The 15,208-nt window shown below is 45.5% G+C and overlaps 1 protein-coding gene across 1 annotated transcript in view; it reads right to left on the bottom strand.

Moving 5' to 3' along the window:
- The window catches only part of BOD1L1 (biorientation of chromosomes in cell division 1 like 1), a 119,444-nt gene that overhangs the window by 8,600 nt on the left and 95,636 nt on the right, over positions 1 to 15,208 (bottom strand). Inside the window, exons 18-20 of the mRNA XM_073609958.1 lie at positions 15,048 to 15,129; positions 13,082 to 13,229; positions 10,893 to 11,018 (exon numbers count right to left, since the gene is read on the bottom strand). Of these exons, the coding sequence (XP_073466059.1) occupies positions 10,893 to 11,018; positions 13,082 to 13,229; positions 15,048 to 15,129 (356 nt within the window). The remainder of the gene's footprint in view (positions 1 to 10,892; positions 11,019 to 13,081; positions 13,230 to 15,047; positions 15,130 to 15,208) is intronic.

Raw genomic sequence — 15,208 nt, 5'->3', positions numbered from 1 at the left:
TGATGCACTGCCCAAGAAGCACCAATAGCCCTTGTGGAATGTGCCCTGATCTGAAACGGAGGAATCTTCTGTTTCAAACCGTAAGCTTGAATGATCAACTGTCGAATCCATTTAGAAATGGTAGCTTTTGACGCTGCCTGTCCTCTATTGGGACCCTCTGGCAGCACAAACAAAACATCCGTCTTGCGGATCTGAGTAGTTGCCCCTAGATAGGCCTTAACTGCTCTTACTACATCCAACGAATGTAGAGATCTCTCTTCCGGAGAACAGGGATCTGGAAAAAAGGAAGGTAGAACAATGTCTTGGTTTAAATGAAAATCAGAAACCACCTTCGGTAAAAAACTAGGATGAGGGCGTAGTACCACTCTATCCTTGTGTATAATCAAATAAGGCTCCTTACAGGAAAGAGCTGCTAATTCTGATACTCTTCTAGCAGAAGAGATGGCCACCAGAAAAATTAATTTCCTTGTCAACAAGACCAAAGGAATCTGACTTATTGGTTCAAAAGGCCGTTTCTGTAACACAGCCAGGACCAAATTCAAGTCCCAGGGGTTTAGGGGCGCTTTAACCGGAGGATTAAGACGCATCACCCCCTGCATAAAGTTTCGGACCAAAGAATGCGAAGCAAGTGGCCGCTGAAATAATACTGATAAAGCAGAGACCTGGCCCTTGATGGTACTCAAGGCCAGCTTCATCTCTAATCCCATCTGTAGAAAATCAAGGATTCTACCTATGACATATTTCCTGGGATGCCAACCTCTGGATTCACACCAGGTTATATAAGCTTTCCAGACTCTATGATAAATCATCCTGGAAGCTGGCTTCCTTGCATTAATCAAGGTAGATATGACAGGACCTGAGAGCCCACGACTCTTCAGAACGTGGGTCTCAATAGCCAAACCGTCAAATTTAGTGTTTGTAAGGCAGGATGGAACACTGGACCTTGAGATAACAGGTCTGGGCGTTCCGGTAGTGTCCACGGGGAACCTACCGTCATCCTTACTATTTCTGCATACCAAGTCCTTCTGGGCCAAGCGGGGGCCACCAGAAGTACCGACTTCCTTTCCTGCTTGATCCTGCGAAGGAGTCGTGGTAGTAGCAGAATAGGCGGGAATGCGTAAATCAGTGAGAACCGATGCCACGGGATCACCAACGCATCCGTCCCGCATGCAAGAGGATCTTTTGTCCTTGCCACAAATCTGTCTATCTTTTTGTTGAATCGGGATGCAAAGAGATCTACATCTGGAACCCCCCGTCTTTGGCATATGGCCCAAAAGACATCGGGATGCAGAGACCATTCCCCTGGAAGTAACTGCTGGCGACTTAGATAGTCCACCTGCCAATTCTCTATTCCCGGGATGAAAAACTGCCGATATGCATGGCACATGCATCTCTGCCCAGACTAAGATCTGGTTCACCTCTTTTTGAGCAGCTCGGCTCCGGGTGCCTCGCTGATGATTGACATAAGCCACTGCTGTGGCATTGTCGGACTGGATCCTGACCGGACAACCCTGTAGCCTGATAGTCCAGGCTTTTAGAGCTAGATGTATCGCCCGGATCTCCAGAATGTTGATGGGTAAGGTCCTCTCTGTCTTGGACCATACTCCTTGGACCGCAGCCTGTTCCAGAACTGCTCCCCAACCTGACAGACTGGCATCTGTTGTTACCACCGTCCAGGTAACCGGTAGAAAGGATTTCCCCTTCTGCAGGTTTTTGGGTATGAGCCACCAATTGAGGCTCTGACGCACCGCATGCGACAGATGCATCGGAAAGTCTAATGCCTGAACCTTCTTGTTCCAGGTCGACAGAATACTGTGTTGCAGCATTCTTGAGTGAAACTGAGCATAGGGAACTGCTTCGAATGAAGACACCATCTTCCCTAGTAGCCTCATACAAAGGCGGACTGAGGGACCCTTCTTGGTCCTTACTGTCAGAATCAGCTCTCTCAAAGCAGTGATCTTTGCCTGGGGTAGAAATATTTTCTCCTGGCTTGTATCTATAATCAGACCTAAATACTCCAGTCTTCTTACTGGTTTTAGGAAAGACTTTTCTAAGTTGAGGATCCAACCCAGGTGTTCTAGATACCTGACCGTGGTCCTCAAGTTTCCATTCAAAGAGGCTACCGACCGGTCTATCAAGAGCAGGTCGTCTAGGTATGCTATGACCGCTATACCCTGAGCCCTTAATCTGGCCAGAGGAGGAGCCAAGATCTTTGTGAACACTCGAGGTGCAGTGGCTATCCCAAAGGGCAGAGCCATAAACTGGAAATGGCGCCCTCCTACCTCGAAGCGCAGAAACTTCTGATGAGCAGGAAAAATGGGCACATGCAGATATGCATCTCTGATGTCTATTGATGCCAGAAATTCTCCTCCCTGCAGGGTGGGAACTACTGTTCGAATTGATTCCATGCGGAAGGATTGAATCCTTAGGAATCGGTTCAGATCCCTTAAGTCCAAAATGGGCCTGACATCCCCATTTGGCTTTTGGACCGTAAAAAGGTTGGAATAGAAGCCCAATCCCTGGTCCTTTGCGGGAACTATCATAATGACCTCCTGCGACAAAAGTCGCTCTAACGCTAGAAGGAGCGACTGCTTCTTCTCTGGGTCTCTGGGAACATTTGATCTGAGGAACCGAGGAGAAGGGAATTCCTGAAACTCCAGCTTGTACCCTAAGGTTACCGTGGAGACTACCCATCTGTCCTGGAAGTCCTCCTGCCAGAGCTCTGAGAACTGTCGCAGTCTTCCCCCCACTCGAGTGAGCGGGGGCGCCCCCTCATGCAGAGGTCTTAGTGTTTTGCCTAGTAGGCTTTTTTCCCCAGGACTTCTTTTGTCCCTGGGGTTGACTCTTGTCTCTGGACCCCGATGGAGGCGGCCGTCGAGACTGCCTGGAGGCTGAAGCCCCCGGCGCTGGGGAAAGAGTCCGTTTGAAAGAGGGACGCTTACTCTTCTTTTTGACAGGTAAGAGAGTGCTTTTCCCACAAGAGATTCTCTTGATATAGTTATCCAAGTCCTCTCCAAACAACCTTGCAGCACGAAATGGAAACCCAGCCAGTAGCTTCTTACATGGTGCTTCGGCTGACCAATTTTTCAACCATAGGATTCTACGTATATGCATTAACCCCAGTGAAAGACGGGAGGTTTGCACGATAGAATCTCTAATGGCGTCAACCACAAAGCATAAGGCCGCTGGAAGGTTAGCAAACCCCTGGGCCTGCTGTTCAGGTAATACTTTGATGACCTGCTTAACATGGTCTCTTAAGTATTGACAGACTCCAATCGCTGCTATTGCAGGTTGGGCCACTGATCCTGCTAAGGAGAAAACATCCTTCAATAGGGATTCCATCCTTTTATCTACAGGATCCCTGAGCATCTGAGCATTGTCTACAGGACAAGTCAGGCTATTATTTATGGAGGAAATGGCGGCATCAATAGCTGGTATTCCCCACATTTTAATAAACTTTTCTTCCATCGGATAAAGTGTTGAAAACTTTCTCGGCGGAAAAAAACGTTTGTCTGGGTGATCCCACTCAGAATAAATAAGCTTTTCAAGTAAAGTATGAACAGGAAAAGCATGTGCTGCTTGGAAAGGTTTCAGTGACCCCAAAGCAGAAGAGGATTCTTTAGCAGTTTCAGGTATGGGCAACTTAAATGTGGAGCGGACCAATCCAGTGAGGATCTGCACTAAGACTTTCTCCTCTTGGGAAGTCGCAGAGGGTCCCTCTCCACCTGAATCCTCCGAAGAGGAATCATCCATCCCATCCCGATCCTCTGAAAGGGATTCATCTCCTTTATCCCAGAGCTCCTCTGTCTGAGGGTCTTGGGGAACAGAGGAAAGCCTAGTGCGTTTTCTTCCACTGAGTGAAGACGTAATCACGGCCATTAATCTTTCCTCTAGACCATTAATGGTTGAGGAAAAAACCTCTTGTGTAATATATACAGGGGCTGAAGTGCCAGAAGCAGGTGTAGCCCCTGACCCCGATGGCTCTCCCTGGCTAGCCGTCCCTGGCCCATCCTTAGGGGGGAAGGATGCTGCCGACAGGGGGCCCTCAGAACCTGAACGAGATCCCCTAGTGTCTCTGGTTCCTGGGGTGCTTGAACCTCTTCTACCCATAGTGCAAAGCAACAAGGTGTGAGGTATACAAATGAACACTGTCCGCTGAGCGATGTAGTCTGGCTAAAAGCCTTGCTACCCAATGCTCAGTCTGGTGTTACTTCAGTAAATGCTGCCTAGGAGAATGCCTGTGTCCCACCTTACATGCGACCGTCAGCTCTGTGTCTCTCAGAAGGCTGAGTGCACCTGTACAGAGTGCCTTTAATAGCCTGCAGCTGGCCTGAGTGGGAGTCTAAACACTCTGTGCTGACATCCCGCCCCCTCCTCTACCGCCCCCCCCCCTCGAGTTTTGAAAAAAACAAGCGCTTCCCGCACTGCCGACTCTCCTGTCATGCTCTGGAGAAAAGGCTGGGGATGGGGGGGGGGGGGAAGGAGGGAGACTGGTAACAAGATTTGCCTGAACGGCTATCTTCAGAGATGGTGGCCATTAGGCCACAGAGCCCGGGTGGTATAACCACTTTCTAGACCCCTGTGGCCCCTCTCTAGCCTGGGGGGGAACATTCAAACATGAGAAATCCCCCCATCCACCTTACCTGCTTGCAGCCTGCTTGATACGCTGGGACATACACAGCGATTACAACACCTGAGACAGACATTCAGCATGTGTAGGTTTGTGCTCTTGGCAGCCCCCGGTGGTCACAATAGGCATAGCATGCATTTACCTTAAAGGAGAAAAGCCACTAGAACTCAAAAATTCTGTGGAATCTCCTCTTACCTTATCCAGCCGCAGGGTGCCGTTTACACAGACCCAATCTTCACCTCTCACGGTGGGCTCCGTTTGAAAAAACCGTCAGAGACTGGGGCCCCCATCAATAGGGGGATCCAACAGTTCTGGGACCGTAAAGCACCTCGCCAGAAATTAGGAAGTTTAAAGCCATTTTCTGATCTGCGGGGTCCAGCTCTCTAAAAAGAGAAGCATTACGGGTAAAACCTCGTTTCTTCGGACACGAGGCCCGGGTACCATTCAATTCGGCCATGAAAAGACACTTTGAATGGATCCGGTTCGCCTGGCTTGCCCCAGTATAGGATCTTAGGATATTCCCTTTGGAGCTCAGCACAGGACATCTTTACATGTCCATCACCTAAGACACTGGCGTAAAAACTGAGGTATCCCTGCAAGGGGGAGGGATTATATAGGGGGTTGAACTTCCTGATAGGGTGTGCCAGTGTCCAATCACCAGTGATACCTATATAACCCATCAGTAATTACTGTGGCTCTGTGTCCCGTGATGTTCGAGAAAGAAAAAAAGATCGCGATAATGATTCTTGACGATTAATCATGCAGCTCTAGCTAGCAGCAAGCTCAGGCTCATGTCCCACTGAGTGCAGTGTGCTGATCCATGCCGGCCCTCCTCTCCAGTTCATTCAAGTGGGTGTGCTTGGGGGTAAAATCATGTGCCGAAAGAAGGACTGGCATGATCAGCACACCAGGACAGGTACCTGTGCCACAGCAGCTTTCCCACGCAGCTCTGCATAAAAAAAACAAAAAAAAACCTTGTACTGTCCTGACCCCCAGTACCATACCATCCAGACCCCCCGTACAGTGCCCCCAAACCACCAGTACCGTGCTTGGCCCTGCTCATCTGCCCTACTGACCTTTGTACACTGCCCTACCCACTACTGACCTCTGTACACTGCCCTACCCACTACTGACCTCTGTACACTGCCCTACCCACTACTGACCTCTGTACACTGCCCTACCCACTACTGACCTCTGTACACTGCCCTACCCACTACTGACCTCTGGGGGCTTGCTAGTTAACAAAACAAAAAAAAAGGCTGAGGCACCCCAGTGAGCTTTGCAGTCTTCCATGTTGTTGTGGTAGATCTGCACATCTCAACAGGTTGTCCACCCCTGGCCTAAAACTTAATATGCTACCCCTCTCCTCAGTAGCATCTCATACAAACAAGCCAGAGTTTTTGCATGTCTGTGCACGTGTGAGCTCCCTGACTGTTCAAAGAAGCCCATCTTCCTGCAGAGACAGGGTCTCTCACTCACGTTCTTTGCAGGCAAGCCTGCACACAAACAGTACAGCAGAAATTTCAGTTCCACGAGAAGAACTGCTTGGTCACATTATTGGTCACAGGCATGGGGGTGGCATACGTCTGATCTGGGATCTGCTATTTTCATGACAGTTTTAGAGACAACTTGGGGGCACATTAAGCTGCTTTGTGCACATATCCTTTACTTACCTGATGATCCTCCCCTGCAAAATCCCAACACTGCCAAAACTACTTGGCCATAAAATTTCAGTCACAGATTGCACTTGACTAAATTTACTGCATTTCTGCAAAAGAAAGGGTACAAGAATGTCTAGACCTCAGGGCTGGAACAGCTTCTCAAGGTATCCAGGAAGTTCACAAACATCTGCTGCAGTTTTTTCTGGCATCTAGAACTCAATGCCTGATCTAGAACTGAGACCCAGCAAAGGAGCAACTAGAGCTCCTCTATCCTATCTCCAAAGGAAACTAGGATGGCTCTGAATTACATTTTTTTTAGTATTTAAATGTTAAAGAGAGAATATAAATATATATATACACACACACACACAACCTTTGTATTACAAAAAACATTTGCTACATGACAAAACATTCCCAGAGTACTGTGGGTTAACTAAAGGTAGCAGAGAAGTGCACCTTACTTTGAAGCGCAATTTAACTGAAATTTAACCCAAATTTCTGATAAATTGGGATGAATCACTGCTGATGACTTTACATAGTACAGATAAAAAGGAGCCCAGTGTCTTTCACTACTGATAAATTTGGGAGGATGAATTTGTGTAGTAGTTCCCATCAGTTGCTGTGTTGAATACAGAAGGCAATTTGTAGGTTCTTTTATTACTGTGACTGAGGTTATAAGGAAGAGAGCCTAAATAGGGGGCGTGGCCACGGCATGCAGGAGTGAGGACGCGCGTCTGCCGAGCTCCGCAAGATCCACTCGCTTACCTGCACCTACGGCAGCTTAACTGGGTGGAACTTCAAAACATGCCCCCTAAGTGGCAGACGTCGCCACAATGGACCTCCCGGGGCCGCTGGATGCCTATTTTACAGAGACCCAATGGGGACCTCCAGGACACTCCAAGATGGTGCCCAGTGAGAAGACTCATGCTGCACGTGCAGCATCCCCTATTCCATCACCAATGATCCCTGTGCACTCGCTCCCCCTCCCTACCTCACCCTCAGGCTCCTGCTCAACCTTTTGCATTAGGAGAAGCCCTGGGTGCTAGGGATCTGCGGGCACATATTTTGTCCCTCCCCACTAAAGCTGATCTGGAGCTGTTTGCTCACAGGAGTGGAGAAGGCACCGAGACAGGATATAGAAGCCCTGTAGCCTGACACAGCACATATTGGAGGCAGAGTAGAAGCCCCGGAGGAACAGTGGGAGGCTGTGTCATCTACTATCCAAGCTCTTACTGAAAGATGCAAAACACAAGACCAACGGCTTAACTCTATTAGATCAAATGGATGACCTTGAGAATAGGAGCCGCAGAGTAAACATTTGTATCAGGGGCCTGCCGGGAAGCTACAGTCCCCATCCTGCATGGAATCTTTAAGCAAATCCTGGGCTGTGAGGCACCTGATCATATTGAAATCGATCGGGCTCATAGAGCACTTTGTCCGACTAGTGGAGCTTGGATGCTCTGCTATTTTTTCCAAGTGTTATTTACTCATACTACTTTAAGTGTTTTATTTCTTTGGTTTTTAGGTTTGTCTCTTTTTTCAGCACTTCTCTTGTGGGTCGGTTCGTCGCAGGTCTCTCTCTGTTCATGTGGTGATCAACAAAGTCCCAAGCTCCACCCCTTGCCATGGCTTCCCTGAAAATTGTGTCCTACAATGTCCAAGGTCTGAAGTCGCCTTGTAAACGCAGTAAGTTGTGGCTTGAGTTGTGGCTGGGTGGCGCATATTCTTTTATTGCAGGAGACTCATTTTCACACTTACTCGGTCCCACGGTTGCCTACCCACCTATACAATCAATGGTTTCTCAGTAATTCTCCACATACTAAGTTGGGGGGGGGGGGGGGGGGTAGCCATAGCTATACACACTCAATGCCCTTTTGTCCTGCAGTAACACTTAGTTGATCCTAATGGCAGATTTGTGTTTTTGAAGGGCACCATTCTAGACCGCAAATATACCTTTGCAGCAGTGTATGCCGCAAATACTTGACAACTTGCCTTTCTGGACTCTATCTTGAAGTCACTCGTGGCTTTCCGGGAGGGCCAATTGATATTGGGGGGATGACTTCAGAGCCCCAGCTAGATACATCCACAGGACACTCCACTCATTCCTTTACCTTCCTCAAACACTTTAGGAAATCCCTACACGCTCACCAACTGATCGACTGCTGGAGGATACTCCATCCTACTGATAAAGACTACAGCTACACTCGGCAACCCATGCAGTTTACACTCGCATAGACCTACTGATGATGGATCAGTATTCATTGGAGTCTCTATCGGATGCATAGATCGGCTCACTAACTATATCTGATCACGCCCCAGTTTCTATTAACTTACATCCCCTTTCCCCTGACCAAAAGTCATGAACTTGGCGTCTGAATAGGTGGCACTTACAACAGGTATCGGATTCGATACTTTGTGGAGAATTCCACAGGTGTGGGGGTGGCTTTCATCTGGGAGGGCAGTAAGGCAGTAATCAGGGGTCTGTACCTCTGTACCCTACAGTGCTCCAAGCAGACGGGAGCTTGGGGGTGCCTACTATGCGTATGCATATTACGAGGCTATTGTCTTACAACGGATATTGAACTGGCATCATGGGGAAAGGACTAAACTTTGGGTTCCTCTGGAAAAAAAATTAGCGGGTCGGAACTTGGCTCAGGTGCCTTAGGTACCCAGAGAGTATCAGGGGTTGTCTGAGTATACCGGCCCTGTCACCACCCACACCCTTAAGGTTTGGTATGGCTCGCCCCCTCGGTTTCACCTCTGGCTCTATTGGGAGGTTGCCCTTGGTTTACGCCGGGAACACCTTTCCTTCTTTCGCTCATGGGCTTGATGGAGAGACGCGATGGGGCAGGTTTGTTCAAAACCAAGGGCTGCTCACCCTACATGCTCTCAGGGACCAATATGGCCGCTTCCCTATGGATGAGTGGCACTATGGACTGCTCCGCTACTTCATTAGCAGTTTGCCTCAGGCCATTCGCCCACGCTCTTCTGCTACTCCCTTCGAGAAGCTCTGTATGTCCACCTCTACGACCCTGCATTCTATCTCTGTGTTATATGGGATGTAGCAGTCACTTGAGCCAAAAACCCTCTACATAAGAGAATGGGAGAGAGACCTGCAATGCAAATTCACTGAGTTACAACTAGACCATCTTTATCGCTTCACATATTCCAGCTCTGTAGAAACGAAAATTCAGGAGTCTGGTTTTAAATTACCGTACTGACTCGTTGGTATAGGGCCCCCTGCAAACTTGCTAGAATCTACCAAATATTGACTGATGCTTGCTGGAGGGATTGTGGACAACGGGGTACATTCCTGCACATTTGGTGGGAGTGCCCCTGGATTACACCCTATTGGCAAGATATCAGAACTCAGGTCAGAGTGATCTTAGATCTAGAACTACCAGACTCCCCGTTTGAGCTTCTGTTGCATGTCCCTACCATTCCTCCAGGTCATTACCGTAAATCAGTACTAGCCCATCTACTGAATGTGGCCAGACTACTAATTCCAGTTCACTGGAAATCAGCTCAAATTCCTAGTAGGGAGGATTGGATACGTTTAGTAAACAATATTAAGGCTGCGGAGTAGTGGATGGCCACATGCAAAGATAGACATGACAAGTTCTACAATACCTGGCCTACGTGGATTCACTATACTAGTTCTTCCCCTTTGGGACTCCCAGCTGTGAACTTCTTGATGAAGGACATGGTTGTAGTTGGACAGTTTAAAAGTTAATGGATCAGATCCAAAAATAGCAATGTATATTTACAAGTATTTATACTAGAGTGCCGTTCTCTCCTTACTTTGTTCCCCTCTTTTGCCTTTTCTTCCTCCCCCACCCTCTTATTTTTTCACTTCATGGTTATCTCTTACATCACCCTTTAATGCTATAAACATATATAGATGGGTGCTGACACTGGGTTTACGCTGAAAATAATATGGCAATTCATAATGTGTAGATTTATCTGTATTAATAATATGCATGCGGCTAATATGCCCTTATGCTGAATGGTCAGTCTATACATGTACCAGTCTATACATGTACCCTATACATGTACCAAGTTGAATTCCTGCTGGGCCTGCTACCCAAATGATAACTTTCTTTTGCCTTTTTATGGCTTCTTGTCTAAATGTCTTACGTTTTGTTTTTCTACATATTGAATAAAGAAAGACTACTTAAAAAAAAAAAAAAAAAAGAAGAGGCTAAATAAACAATTTCTCTCCGGAACAATTTTATTTGCATTTAAAGCCAGTGCATTTTGGGTATTCCAGAACACATTGACCCTTTTATTGCATGCAAACATATAATTGTTCTGAAAAGAAATTAACCTGGTACTCTCCTTAAAAGCTTAATCTTTGCGGAGGACTCATTGAGCGGGTTAAATAACAGGCTTCTTTCGTTATAGACCTGAAAACACGAAAAGGCACTTGAAGCTTCACCTGCTGGCTCAAAAGTAGAAAACTATAAACATGGTATAATTCATATTTACCTGCCAAAAAACAAAAAACAAAAACACATTTTTAAAAAGGCCACATGAAATACTCAAGGTTTCAAAAATTAGGTAAGAGATTGTCTTTTCCACTGAAGGTTAAAGTAACTCACCGCTTTGCCGTTTTTCCAGTCTTGGACTCAGGAGACGTAATTTTACGCCGTCTATCAGCTAAAGAAGGTCGTTCAGGACTGTTTAATTTTGCAGCTGCTCGGGTTGTTGGCTTGTGTGGCAGTTTACTGAAAGTAGATATTACAAATCAGTTACAGATACTATACATACTAGGCAGATGGATGTTTATTAGTCCCAACTAGAGATGGGCTCGGGCGTGTTTGAAATCCCACGTGCCCGATCCCGCCAGGAAGCCGGCTAATCACAGCCAGTGGGATTTCCCAATCTGTGTAGCTGCGAACCAAGAATGGTCTCACTGCTTGTAATTAACCGTGTGCAGTGTTGGCTTCCTGGCGGGATTGGGAACGTGGAATTTCGAACAAGCCCAAGCCCATCTCTAGACCCAACCATCTAAAATTCCCAAACGTAGCATCACATGTCCATAATGATAAATGCACAAATGAAATGAAGCACTAGGCAATGCAGGTATTAAGTTGAACCATGTGTGAACAAGCTTTGTTCATACTGGTTTTTGTTCTGAGAGGACCTGCTATTGAAAGTGAACAATATGGTCCATGAAGATAAGAATTTCCCAAAATAACCACTCACAGATGCACTGCTAGCAAACACAAACAGAGCTGCAATTAATGTGCATCTTCAGCCAAACAATGTATTTGGTTTTGGATGGATTCAGAAGTGTCAGCACCTCTGCCATTTTTTACTGCTCTCTGTGGGGCATTCAGTAGCTAAATCATTGGCTGCCAGCATCATTTCAAGAGTTGCCAGGAACCTGAGCTTGGGGAAATCATACGGTTGTTTTGGCTAAAGAGGCTGTAGGCAAAACTACCTTATACAACAAAGTCTTCAAAGCTTAGCTCCAGCCCTGCCTCTCCCCCTAAAAATTAAAAAAGTCAGCAGCTACTAATACTGTAGCTACTGACTTAATACTAGGACACTTACCTGTCCAGGGGTCACGCGATGTCGGCACCCCACCCGATTGTTCCATCGGCTCTCAGGTGCTGCCACCTTGTGGCTTCACTGTCGTTTCCCTACTGTGCATGCACCAAGCAGCCTGCGCTTTCTGAATGGCCCAGCGGCAGGGGAAGGAGGGGGGGGGGGGCGAACGCCCTGTGGCAAGGTCCGCAGCAAGGTCTCCCCCAGAAGTGGGGATAGGTACCTGTCAAACACAGGTACCCACTCCCCTCTGCCCCCCCAAAAGGTGCCAAATGTGGCACTGAGGGCTGGGGGGGTGGGGATTTTGTGTAGTACCAGAGGAAGCAAACAAGCGGAGCTTCCCCTTTTGGATGGAGCTCCGCTTTAACAAAAGAGGGGTACAAATTAATAGAGTGCGATTAATAAATTGTTAAAATGGTTTTATGTGAAATTAGATGTCAAATTAACACCCTATAAATTTTCAATGAGTGCATTCAATACATAAAGAAAATGTTGTGTTACTTATTCAGTTATATGTTAAACCAGAAAGTCAGCTGCTCTGACAACAATAAATTATCAATGTACCATATATCACAATCTTTGTTCATATGCTAGTCTATCATATTCTGCTAGATATTCTGCCATTAAACCATTACACAAACTACTTGCAGCATCCCTTAATGTACAGAGGCTGGTCATTGTGCCATCACTGTTACTGCCCAAAGCTCATGTCATTGTAATCACATGCCTGAAACTGTGCCAAGGATGCTCTTACAATTTTTATATGCTTGTAGCCCCACCATTCTTCTCCACTGAAACCAACTTGCAGAAGCCATCATATATGCTGTATGGCCCTGAGCTGAACACTTGGCAGAGAGGAAGGATAACCAGTTTCAAACACATTAAGCGGCCGCAAATGTACACGTGAAAGCATATCTAATCTGAAATAAACATGAATTCTGCATCTGCCGAATCGTATAGCAAATGTTACAACACATAGCCATCATGGTGACCCTCTTTGACCAATATGCCGATAAAGACTGTTTTTATTTTATCTGTACACTTATTCCTGGTCAGTGACTCACTGAAACGTAGGGTCAGTATAACCAAGCTATTTTCAGAAGGTGGTTCACAATAACAATTTATCTGAGATTTCGTTTGTTTTAAGCGATGTGGTAAGGAGACAAAAGGTCAAAACTCTACAGCAAAATGCTTTGGTGACCTACAAGCTCTATGCCATCATCCACATGTTGTGTACCTCTGGGCTTCCAGACGGGAGGCAGCTCTCGTTGTCGCCCCTCTAGGCGTTTCATCGTCCTCGTCTTCTTCGCTCTCACTATCTTCCTGATCTTCATCCTCTTCAGTACTTTCTGTCTTCTTGCGCTTTTTCTCTGGATCGGAGCCTTCTGTTATGGCAAATCAGACAAAAGTATATTATATATATTGCTCTGTGTGAGAAGTTAAACAGTGATGCTGAGTGACTCAACTAATAAACCAGGCCAAATTACATTGAAATTTTTTTTTTTCAACCCGATTTTAAGCAAATTTTTAAATTCATAAATCATAAGGCCTCCTTCACACGGCCCTTTAGGAATCCAATGGCTGCAGCTAAACGGCCATGTGAAGGAGGCTGAATGGCCTGGATTCCAGAGTGGTGTGATTTTCTGCAGATCAGATAAGATCAGTATGCAAATATTCAGGTAATCAGAAGTTCACACATTAATGAATATTCTGATTCGATGACCATTATTACATGGTTTTAATATGTTCATACAAATCACTACTAAAAAAAGAAACACAAAAGGTTTCCTGGAATGTGATATTTAATGTAATTCATGCAAATCACTACTAAAAAAAAAAGAAACACAAAAGGTTTCCTGGAATGTGATATTTAATGTAATATTAGAAGGTTATAAAGCAGGGGACCTGCAGCAAACTTCAAACAAATAGATAAATATAGAATTAAAATGTGTGGGAGCGGTTTTATCTGCTAAAAGGGATCTCTTTCATTCCAGCCCATTTTAAGATTAAAGGCCTGCCAGACTGCACCAACAGGCTAGCGACCTGTGTATAATCTACCGTAGCCATGCTAGGTCAGGTCCCGACCTGCCTTCAGTCTGCAACTGGACAGTGATGGAGCAATATCATTACTGATGGGCTCCATCCCTCTGCTTACTGCCCCTGTGTGCAAGTGTACATGTAGCACACCTGGCATAAAGCACTGACCCTTCCTTCTCCAAGTCTGGGGTTTTACTATAAAGAGAATTACAAGAGGCTGATGCCAAATTAAATTCAGCTTTTCATTTTTCGTGGGAATTACAACAAGAGAGTCTTAACATGTGTTTTTCTGGAGTGCAGAGTCCAGAAAATGCACTTCCTATAGGAATGAATAATGCCGCGTGTAAGGTGCACCATGTATGCATTTATGTGCATCTTGATGTCAAAGAAAATTAATTCTGACCAAAAAAAAAAAAAAATAATAATCACTGTTACAATGCATGTTCGTAAGTGCATAAAAAAAAAAAAAAAACTTCAGTGTGTTATAAAAGTCTAAAAATGCATGTATTTTTAAGAGCAGACTTTGAAAACAGCCCTTTTTGCTGTAAAGCAAAAAAATGCCCCAGATGGAAGCATTTTCTAATTCCCAGGCTATATGGTGGCTTCAGAGCACTAATACAAAATACGTTTGGCTTCACTGTCAGATCACTATCCAAGAGTCAAAAAGACAATCTTCCATCTGAGATATCTCAGAAAGGGGTTTTGCTTTAAAATAGGGGCACTTTTAAAAAGGTTAACTCTGCATACATGGACTATGAGAAAAGCCCATTTTAGTCCATAAGCTTGGCAGTTTAAGGAGCTTCCCATAGTTTTTAGCCACAGCAACATGCCAAAGTTTTAATAGTTTCCAAATTTTGAACGACTAATAATCAAAGCATTAAAGTTTACAGGATATGCATGATTACAGTTGTTTCGGTCAATTTCGAACATCATTCATCCCTTTAAGACAGGGAAACAAATGAAGTCTTCGGTTGCAGATTGATGTGCCTGAAAAGATGATAGAATAGTTGCAGCGTCTGGCCAGTAGAGTAGAATGTAGAGCTAACTGTTGGTAAAGTGGTAAAGTTGCTGGAGCGCAGTTGGAATTGTTATAAGCATAAAGAAATGAAAAAAAAAAAACCACAATAGTGTTGAGTGCTTGTGATCAAATATCGGGTATTGAATACCATTATCAGAAGAACTTTGTGAACGTCTTTTTTTTCTTCCTCTTCGCGGTACAGGTCCAGGACTTCTTTCCGAATCTGTAACCTAGAAAATATCAAGACAGTTTCATTGACTTTCCCCAAAACTTGGTTTTTAGAAAGTTTTACAGTTTCTAAAAACTGAA

This window comes from Aquarana catesbeiana, linkage group LG01 (assembly GCF_042186555.1).
Source record: "Aquarana catesbeiana isolate 2022-GZ linkage group LG01, ASM4218655v1, whole genome shotgun sequence".
NCBI classification, from domain to species: domain Eukaryota; kingdom Metazoa; phylum Chordata; class Amphibia; order Anura; family Ranidae; genus Aquarana; species Aquarana catesbeiana.
Note: the sequence above shows the minus strand (reverse complement) of the source record. Positions and strands in the feature narration are given on the sequence as shown.